Source organism: Carassius auratus, chromosome 40, assembly GCF_003368295.1.
Source record: "Carassius auratus strain Wakin chromosome 40, ASM336829v1, whole genome shotgun sequence".
Taxonomy (NCBI): Eukaryota; Metazoa; Chordata; class Actinopteri; order Cypriniformes; family Cyprinidae; genus Carassius; species Carassius auratus.
The window spans coordinates 16734556-16745766 of record NC_039282.1 but is presented as its reverse complement, the minus strand read 5'-3'; the positions used below and the strand labels follow the sequence as shown (position 1 = coordinate 16745766).

The following is an 11211-nucleotide window of genomic DNA, read 5'->3' as shown; positions in this document are numbered from 1 at the left end:
AAGCACCATGTCCAGTCCAAAAGCCACAGTCCTGGAGAAGATAATGAGCCTCTGAAGCTCTGAAAGTGAGAGTCTGATTACACTGCAACCACACACACACACACACACTTACACAGACCTGATTAAACAGCAAACCGCATACGTTCTCCTCGCTTCTGCAAAGACTCTGATGAGTAACTATCGATCCCGAACTCTTATTATACACACACCGATTGTAAACATCTGATGTGGAGTTATTGCGCTCACCAGCTAAGTGTTAATCTTCAAAACAAGATTTTTTAATGTGTGTTCGGGTCAAACATAGAAATTATTACACAACGTATGGCATTTGTAATGCGTTTAGGTGTTAAGACAACATGAAACATTTATATCGTCCATAACAGGAAGCATTTCCATATTCAGTTGAAAATAACGTAAGGCAGGATTTAATTTTATAGAATTAGACTAGATCATAAGTTTCTACTTGTTAACATTAATTACGTTTGTTAACAGGAACAATGAATCATACTTCTGAAGCATTAATTAATATTATAAAATCTTTTACAATTAATAAATGTAATGATATGTGTTAGTTAACTAAAGTTAACTAATAGGACCTTATTGCAAAGTATTACTGTTTATGTAATTTATAATTTTTAAGAATAATTTTAGTAATACTTCAAAGAAATCTTCCATTAGTTAACAATTAAACTACGAAAAATAATTGTAAAGTATTTATTAATCTCAACTAATCAAACCTTGTACCTGTTTATATTTAATGGACTTGAGCTAACACAAACGGTTTCACTTTTATAAAGTAATGATAACGAAGATGAACAAATTTCATTTCATGTTGCCTTTCAACAAAATCACTCACAAACTTTGAAGTGATAATGAGTTTGATCAATATTAGTTTTTTCTTTGATCAATTCTTGGCATTAATAAAAACCCAAACACACTAATAATAATAATAATACTAATAATAAATAAAACAGGAGTGAATAAAGCATGTTTACACGTATAACAAGCATGTTTTAATACTGTTTTACACAGTCAAAAGAACAATATGAATCAAAGGCGAAATTAAATCATTAATAAAAATAAACCCCCTGCAGGAATCCATCAGGAGCAGAGTAATTCCCTTTTCTATAATATAAACACTGTGAAATAGAAATAAAAACACAATTTAAAAAGATGGGTGGAGAAACTGATATTGTGAAAAAGTAAAAAGTGGTGAAAAACAGTTGCAAAAAAAGATGCGCACATCGGTTAAAAATGTCAGGAAAAGTACATGAGTTTGTGTTTGTCCATTTCACCCTCTCCAAATGCTCACAGGATGCACAAACCCTTCCATGATTGCAGTTCAATATCTACAAAATCTGCATCTGAACGACTTATATACACTGTACAACAACTGACGTCAAAATTACAGCTTTTACAAAAAACAATCTGCCCAATGGCATTCAAAATGACAGTGCAAACTCTGCCAAACATCTCAATCCTGCTCCCTTCAGGCCGAAACGCCTTTCCGAGCTGAAGTTGGTCCACAGTCCCACGCCTCTCTCTCTTTCCTTCTCCCTTGTTCTCATTTTGATTTATGTTTTATTGATTTTTCACTTTCTTTACATTTCTTGTATTCAGTATTCTGTTTCAGGACTTCTCAGCGTTTCCCTCTTTCTGACTCGCCGTTATTGCTTCGCTCTCTCGCTCCGCTCCTTTCTCTGGTTTGGGTCGGTTCAGAACCAGAGGTTTTTGGACTGCATGCTACAGGCATGTGTCATTCTTGCATTGTAAGTACCTGTGAACACACAAACGTAATAGACGATCTTCTGCTTATGGCTTTCTGATATGTAATCGTGATTTTTTCACGAGACAAAAAAGGGGAGACGTAAGTTACAGAAGTTACGTTCCTTTAAAACACTCATCTAAAATGATCGGCTTGAAACATAGTGCTATTCAGGATCCGACTAATGCTTCACACAGAAGATAACTCGACTGCCAATCCAAGGCCTTAAATGTGACATGACAGGATTATTTTAGACAGGGCCATTGTAGATCTGAACATTATTGTTTTAGTGCAAAAAAAATCAATGCATTTAAACATATATATATATATATATATATATATATATATATAAACACTAAAACTAAATTTTGGGAAGATACAGCAAACTCATGTGCTTTTTTGACTGTTTATAGAAAACAGTTTCATATTCATATCCACCTGTGCACACAGACCAGATCTGTTCCAAAACCTAATGAGCTGCCTTCTAAGGTGGCATCCAAACTGAAGTGAGTGATTTGGAACAATCTACAAAGAAATCACCTCAGATGCCCAGTTTGATGCAAAGCGCACCCCTGCTGAAACTAGCCAAGGTGGCCAAGCTGGATATTTCTGATCGTTATAGAGGGGGGTCTGGACATTTTGGAAACATTAGCAAAACATATGCTTGCTAGAAAAACAGTTAAACCAGTTTAAACCAGCTAAGACCAGCAAACCCGCTAAAGCTTTGTTTAGTTGTATTATTTTCTTCATGTGAGTCTTGAGGCACAGTTGACTCTTGACAGTAGAGTTTGATGCTAACCACAAATACAAATGTCAAAACACACAAATATTGCGTTATTTAGTAATTTGTAAATTATATTTAACAACTTGTCTTGATATTTTCCAGAATTGAATGAAATCTATTTATAGAATCATTTTTTTTACAATGAATTCAAGGATGTATATGTGCGATGCTACCTCTTTTACCCTGTATTTTTTATTAATTACCAAATTTTAATATAGGTTTGGTATTACTATTAGTATATTATTTATTTTCATTCTTTATTGTATGTAATTATAAGTTTTGTTTTTGCATGAAAAATTTGTGTATTTGAACAAAACTATGGTTTTGTATTAAAAATGTTTTAATAATAAATATTTTCATTAATTTCCAAGTTTAATTTTGGTTGGCTATTACTATTAGGATTTTGTTTATTGTCCTTTATGTAATTACAAGTTTTGTTTTTGCATTAATCATTTAAAAAAATGTAATTGGAAAGGATTTTATTTAGTGAAATTCCAAATAAAAATACAATTACACTTACAATTTGTATCTTAGAAGGCAGCATGATACCGTCTAGGTAGGCAGCTCACTAGGTTTTAGAACAGATCCAGATTTCAAACACTCAAAGCAAAGCGCCATCAAACCAGGAACTGGAAGGAACAATGAAATGCACCAGGTGATTTCTGAAAACACGTCTACAGATCATTGGTCTCTGTTCGCTATGATGCTTCTTGTTGCTTTAATTGTATGGGCTCCACCCATGACATCACTTCCAGACACTTCCTGTGCTTTTATATTTCAGCTGCTCATGCAGGGCAGCGCTAAGAGTCTGTCTGCGGCATCAGCAATCCTCAGACTGAATCTGCTGCATCTTACAGACGCAAGAGTTTAGTGTCTTTTTTACGTGGGACAACACATCCTTTTAACATCACTAACTGCGTCTTTAGTTCCAGGTGGCATATCAGACCTCAGTTTGCAGTGTATGTGGGTGTATATGCGCGTCTTCCAAACTATCCAAACTTCCTCCTGTCTCAGAGTCTTCGAACCCGCAGGGCACGGAGGAAACGTCAGAGGCAGAGGAGGCGTTGATGGACAGGCGCTCCTCCCTGCCTGTAAAAGTGCTAAACTCCTCCCCCGTACAGCCGAGTGGCAGCTGATGGGGAGGCAGGTATTGGCTGGGGTGGAAGTGTGGGCGGGGCTTGCGGTCCCCGCTCAGAGTGCTCTCTCTGGACACGGGTTGATTAGCGGGTGAGGTGTCATATTCCTCTGTGGGAAGGGGCGGGGGCAGCTGGTCATGGGACATAAACTCCTCCTCCTGAGGCGGTGAGTAGTCACTGTCAATATCAAATCCACCGAGGTAATAGTCGGATTCTAAGGCCACGCCCACTTCGCCTGTCTCATAGGTGGGGACTTCCTGGATGTCAGGCAGGCGTGTACTCGGCAGCCAATCGGAAGTGTCCCAGTGGTATGCTGGAGAAACAGGAAACAGGAAGTTAGTAAACATCGAGTGGGCAAACAACTAAGGGGATCCTTCGGTAGGTACGCAATCATGTAGGGATGCATGCCTGGTCATTCTGAAGGGAGGTTTAACAGGTTAGACATCAGCCCTGTCCCAAATGGTGCATTTGTTGAGACTGTAGTGCGTCCCTTTCGCAACCTAAGCTCATGGGAAAAACGTGCCTCTAATTAAAGCTTTCCGAAACTCCAAAAAATAAATTATATGTACTTATACTGTTTCCAGCAGAAATGAGCACTAGTGCTGGTAAAACACCAACAACTTTTTAAATTAACACAAAAATTATGATTACATGTCAGATTACAAATTTTTTTGTGATTATGCAAACTTGAATTTTTATACCTTATATTATATTTCGATCCAATGCAGCCACAATGTGCAAGCTACTATATATATATATATATATATATATATATATATATATATATATATATTGTATTATATTTGTTTTTTTAGTCTTTCTACTTACATTTTTTATGTTTTATCCAATGTTAACTGCAGTTTCTTTTAAATTATTTGTGAAATTTACTAGATATTTCGGAGTGAAAATGGTTTCAAAGTAAATTCCACACCACTGTTTTCCAGTGCAATTTATTTTCATGTTTCATGCATAACATAAATAGCTACATATGGTATGGTATTTCTGATGTAGTAAACTTGCTCAGTAGCACACCTGGTAAATCATTGTGCTTCTGAGTAAAGTAAGCTAAAATGGCACTGTTGTGATGTAAATGCATTTTTATCTCATGTTTGGTTTTGTAAACACTATCGGTTATGTTTATACCACTAATAAGGATTTTTTATATACTTTATACATTTGAAACTAAATGAAGATTAGAAATTTTGCCTTGGCAAATATATATATATATTAATATATCATTTAGTTTGAAATGAAATTCTATGCTAATATAACTAAAACGGAAATAAAACTTAAAGGCAGGGTAGGTAAGAAATTTATAAACAACTTTCTTCCAAATTTGTTTAAACTTTATATTTATATCAATGCATAATTAAAATGTAAGTACTCTGATAAAAAGAGTATAAAAATCGAGTGTCTCTAGACCGTTTAATCTGTATTAAACACAGCTCATTATTTCCTTTCGGCACGAAACATAGGATTGGCTTAGGCGACTGTCACTCTCTCGCAACCATGGCAACCACCCTTTTGCCACACATGACCTGCCCACCTGCGTACGCACGTTTGATTTGAGGAATTCAAGAGGCACGGATCCTAGGAATACCAAAACAATGGCAGAGAAACAGCAAGCAAAATTCACTGTACCGGCCTATGCAGTTAGTGAAGGCAAACCAGGCAAAAAAAGGAAGACAGTAACAGTACAAGAAAAGGCAATGAACAAAAAGTCTTTGGATAAACAAAGAAATAAAACGCGAGTTAATATCGGCGTGCCTTTCCAGCGATGGCGAGAACTGAGGGAACTCAAGTGCTCCTGCCCTACACTTCGACCACCCCGTCCTCGGCCTCTACTTCCTCGGACCCTAGTTGCACGGCCTCTGGCACGACCTCCTCTGCTTCGCCCTCGACCCCGGACCTGTCCTCGAGCTGACGATGCGGTACTTGTCTCTGGAGTGTAGTCCTCATCAGAGTCAACAATGCTTTCATCATGGAAACTCTTACATGCAGAACAACGTATATGTTATGAATCTTACACGAAATTCATCTTCATCACAGTGTAAATGATGGTAATGGAAAAACGTGTATCATGCAACCTGTTTTTAGCTTTGCCTTATAGATAACTAGCTCGTTAGCGAATCAAAAAATATATATTTTAAACTTTACCAATATCAATATGCTAGCTTGATAGTGAGTACTAAAATACATCTTGTTTGTTTATCTTCATAATTATAAAGTTATATTTATTACATGTGATTCTGACATGATTTCACTACATGCACTGTGCTCCTTCCTCTCCGCTCGTCTCAGGTAAATAATGCGTCTTCCAGCTCAGTGGTCGGAGTCGCGCGTTCATGTGTTTTGGGGGCGTGGCTTTGGAAGGAGCCCAGAAGGGAGGGGGTGGTGTGAATGGAAATAATGAGCTGTCTTTTAAACAGTCGTTAGAAGTCTAGAGACACTCGATTTTTATACTTTCTTTTTCAGAGTACTTACATTTTAATTATGTATTGATATATAAATAAAGTTTAAACACATTTGGAAAAAAAAGTTTTTTATACATGTTTTACCTACCCTGCCTTTAATCAATGAATACAAAATAAACACAAAGCAAAATGAATAAAACTTAATAAAATTTAAATATAAAATTTAATTACTGAAAATAATTTCTAAATATTTATAAAAACTATAAAAGTAACTTGATTCTAATATAACCAAGCATTTCATCCAACTACCAACATAATAAAACATTACCGTATTCATGTGTTTACCATGTCACATGTGTTTTGGATGAAAGTGAACATAATTTTAGTGTCACTCCCTGGATATTTCACTTTAAAAATGTTTTGGAAACTGCAGGAAGCAACTAATTTAATTTTCAGAAATGTCGCCACAGGCACGTTTTTCAAACGAGTCTTGGTTGCTCATTCGTGATCCATTTGGGTATTTTGGGCATAAACATTACAGTGAACATCTCCACATGCAGGTCTTGCTGTAGTGAGTGGACATGCCTGTGAGGTGACCGAAGACACAGCCAGGACAAGAGGTCAAGGTTCAGAGGTCAGTGACGCATTGTTGACACAAGCGAAACGCATTCAGCAAATAAACACAAACCAAAATAAATGAGAGTGAGGATTGCATGCAGCGATGCATGAAAACACAGAAGCGCAGGGACGCACACACACACAAACACACACACTGTACACACACGGCCTAAACCCCGCTATCAGAAAACATCAATATCAAACAAAAGAATAACACAAAGTCAGCAATGGAAGCACTGCGGGGGAAGAGACAGACGAGAAAGAGAGGAAAAGGGTGACGGAGGACTGCAGGTACTCTGATGTGTGTGTGTGTGTGTGTGTGTGTCGACGAAGAGCATCTAGCTGCTGGATGATGTGACATTTCCCAGAATGCAACAGCTCAGTTTGTCAGCAATACGGAAAGGGAGAGCGAGAGAGGGAGGAATAGACAGAGAACAGAGTCTGAATAGGAAGGAGGGCAAGAACTCTGGGAGAATTAGCTGAACAAAGCAGGAGAGAGAACGTGAATCACCTCTGTTGAAGTTTTGACCTTGATCCATAACGGACACTGGCAGGCAGAAAAGAAGCAGGAAGACAGGGAAAGAGAAAGAGACAGATTTGTGGGTCAGCAGTAAACCCATCCTAACCGCGTGTTTGTGTACAGATGCCATATTCAAATGCACTCAATCATGCATGTAGATATGTTTTTGAAATCAAACTTGACATTTATCTCAGTGAAAAAACACTAGCATTTGTATTTTCTGTGTGCTTTGTGATATTGATGCATCCCTTACAAAAATGTAACGTGGTTCCTTTATTTAATGAATAAGTCATTAAAGCTATACAGAAATATTAAAGTAACTAACAATTACAAAAGCACATAACAAAATTACTAAAACTTAAGCTTAAAATTAGTTGCGGTTTGAACTGACTAAAATTACAAAATCTAAAATATAAATTAAAGTTAAATGGAAATAGCAAACTACAATGACAAAAGTACACATAAAAAAATATTTCAGTTTAAATTACTAAAGATTTTATAAATATAAATTACACAAATAATAAAGCAATATAATAAAGAATAATAAATAAAATAACCGCAAAAGCACCAAACTAAAAATTACTAAAGCTAAAATTTAAACGATTTCTTTTTAGCTTGAATTGCTAAAATATACAAAAAAATTGCAACCTACAATGACAAAAACACATCAAATTACTTAAACTAAAAAATAAACATGATTTATTTTTGCTTAAATTACTAAAAAATAAAATAAATATAAATTAAAGCTATGAAGAAATAATAAAACAAATAACAACAAAAGCACAACACACAAAACTACTAAAACTAAAAATTAAACAGTTTCTAATTAGCTTGAATTACCTAAACTAAAATAAATATAAAGCTACACAGAAATATATAAAAATGCTGCTTATGCGGTTTATTGTTACTATTAAATAAAATCTTCTTTTTTTAAGTAGCAATAACTGCAGTAACTAGTTTATTAGGGAAATTATGAAAATTACTGCATAAGCTTATACATAAAAATAGTTTATGCTAAAAATAGTTTCATCAGTGTATAATATGTCATTGTGAACTGGTTTTAAAGGTGCCATTAGTATTTTTGTCCACTTTAAAGCAGTGCTGTTACTGTGAACTAAAACTATAAGAAAATGTAAAAACTCATAAAATGACAAAATAAATATACAATAAATATTACATGTCAAATAATTAAAAAAAACCCTTTTAAACTACTAAAATTATAAAAACTGAATATACAAATGTAATAATAATAAAAATAAAAATAAAAGCACATACAATTACAAAAACTACAATTAAAACCAATCAATAAATTAAGTAAATAAAGAATAAAAAATATTAATCAATACTATAGCAGTATATACTAAATAATACTGCAAATTACTCCTCAGGAAATGAGCAGTATGAGAATGCTAATGCTAACAGATCTTTGTGTCCACCAATAATAAAAGAAAAACCTTAATGAATATGCAAGAGCAGTCTGACAACATGAAAGAATGATTTAAACAAATGTAAATATGAACTAGTTTTGAGACGTCTCAGCATGAGCTAGTTTCAAGATTCAGAAGTTTGTGATATTTACAATCTCTAAATCAAAGTGGAAAAGCTCAGACAAGCTCATCAGCCTACATTACTTTAGCATGTCTAGCTTTGAAGATACACTTGAAAAGCTTTTTTTTTAACAGCTTCAAACGTGTGTGTTTGCAAGATTTGTGCTCTTTCCGTTCAGGGTAAAACATGATCTGGGGTGTGTGTTTGTCAGCTGAATTATTTGAGAAGGGACTCGTGTGTGTTTGCTGGATCATCTTTCTGACTGGGGTGATGTTTCTTCTCACGAGTAATGCTGTCGCACACACACACACACACACACACACACACACACACACACACACACACACACACACACACACACACACACACACACACACACACTTAGTATTTAATAATGTAAAGTTACTTTGTAGTGTAGTTAACTATAGTTTGGGGAAAAAATGAGAAGAACAAAGCTAAATCTGACAAAATCTTTTCCTTTGAGAATGCACTCGATTGAAAAAACAATATAGCAATACAAATAATAAACAATAAAATTAGAATGACTGCAGACTAAAAGTACAAAAAAGTCTAATTTTAAGGGACAGGGTTAGCAATCATAATAATCTTTGTTTTAAAAATATAAATTTACATTTTTTTTATCTTTAATTTTTATTCCATATATATAAGAAATACATATTAAAGTGAAATGGACATACAATGTAATTTTAAGTATCTTTACTTGAGGGCTTTTTGTATGAAATATTGATATGCAATGAATCATGAATACTTCAAATATATAATTTGCATACAATTTGATTAATTATTTAATTGAGAGACTAATTAAAGTCTATGGTCCATATGTACACTTCTAAGTAAATGTGTATGTGCCTAAACAAAAGAAAAAAGAGAGAGAGAAAGAAAGAGTGTTTTTCAGCTGTGTGTTAAAAGGTTTGTGCATGAGTCTTCAAGCTCTTTTAAGGAAGCTGCTTCAGAGTCCAGCGGTGGGAAAGAGTACCTTCATTCTCAATCGTGTCGACTGCATCATTGACCAGCCGAATTACCGTCACTATGGAAGCTTGGAAAGAGAAAGCAATGAAGACCGGTCAGAAACGTTCACACACGCTCACACACACACACAGGCACAAGAACCGAACTGAGCCGCAGACCAATCAAAAAGAGAAATCAACTCCACAATATCCGTAACACTGGTGGTCCACTGCAGAAGCTTCTGTGGCCTGATTGGCTGTTGATGAATTTAGCAGTGACCAATGAAAGGCAAGCGTGACATCATTCCAGCCAATCCGAGAAGAGATGGTAATGATGTGATCAACACACACACACACACAAACACACGCAGCATTCAAGTCTTTTCACAAAATTACTACATGAGAGTAAATTAAAGTCACGTCACATTTTAAAATGTAAATATATCAATCAAAGAATAATTGCAGAATGATTAGTAGAGACAAACCGACGGAATTTTGTAATTGCCGATGAGGATGAGTAAATGAAGAATCCTGAGGAAAGATGCATGTTGTTTTATCCTTTCACGATGAGCAGGAGCAACAGTAAACACACACACACACACACACACACTGGGCTTACCGTTATCATCACAGGAATCAGACTGAAAGGAGCTCAGTGACTGGACCTCGGAGTTGCTGCCCTTGTTACTGCCAGAGAAACATGTGACTTCTTCCAGCAAATCCACTTTACCTAAACACAAAGATCAGGACGTCAACCAATCACAGCCGAACTTACAGTAAACACAATCTCCACACCATTCTGTATCCGAGAAGCGCTCTCTCTGATGTTTGCCTTTTAATTTTTCCTTTGATCTTTCCTCTAATGTTGTCACAGAACAGCTGCATGTAACCGTCACGCAGGTGGAGATGTTTAAGACCTAAGAGGGTTTGAACAGAGGACACCATAAACCACAAGAAAGTGAAAAATGAAGAAATTATAGCTGGTAAAAAGCCTTGGAGGATTCAGATGAGGGAGAGTTTAATACCAGAGTAAAAATGGCTTTTCCCTTCAGCTTCTCCAGTAAATGGACCCATATACATACTTTCATAAGTATTTATTGATGTGAAGATTAACAGTATATTGAGTCTTAAGGGAAATGTTTTCGGTGGGCCGGTCTCAGATCGCCTGATGCATGCACACAAAAACAGCAACAGATGTATAAAAACGCCAGTTACAATCAGATTATTGGTCATTGAGGAAGTAAAGTCACGTTTAAGATCCCAGGCTGCTACAATGAGAGTCAATGCAAAGGGTTGAGGTCAGTAAAAAAACTTTTTTTTTTAATTAATAATTTTATCTAAGACACAACTGATGAAAAGTCCAAGGACATACATGATTTTTTTTTTTACCAAAGGATTCTATTTTAATAAATCCTGAAGAAAAATCAGAGAAAACTGGAGTGATGGCTGCTAAAAAAT

The 11211-nt window shown here is 35.5% G+C and overlaps 1 protein-coding gene across 5 annotated transcripts in view; it reads right to left on the bottom strand.

Annotated features, from left to right (window-relative positions):
• Positions 1–2108: 2108 nt before the first annotated feature.
• The window catches only part of LOC113058724 (protocadherin Fat 3), a 123480-nt gene continuing 114377 nt past the window's right edge, over positions 2109–11211 (bottom strand). For 2 of the 5 annotated variants that reach the window (XM_026226889.1, XM_026226891.1), the window contains 4 exons: positions 10373–10483; positions 9783–9842; positions 7229–7264; positions 2109–3998 (listed from right to left, as the gene is read on the bottom strand). In XM_026226889.1, the coding sequence (XP_026082674.1) occupies positions 3490–3998; positions 7229–7264; positions 9783–9842; positions 10373–10483 (716 nt within the window). In that variant the 3' untranslated portion in view covers positions 2109–3489. The remainder of the gene's footprint in view (positions 3999–7228; positions 7265–9782; positions 9843–10372; positions 10484–11211) is intronic. The other 3 variants (XM_026226893.1, XM_026226894.1, XM_026226890.1) reach the window with 2 other exon arrangements.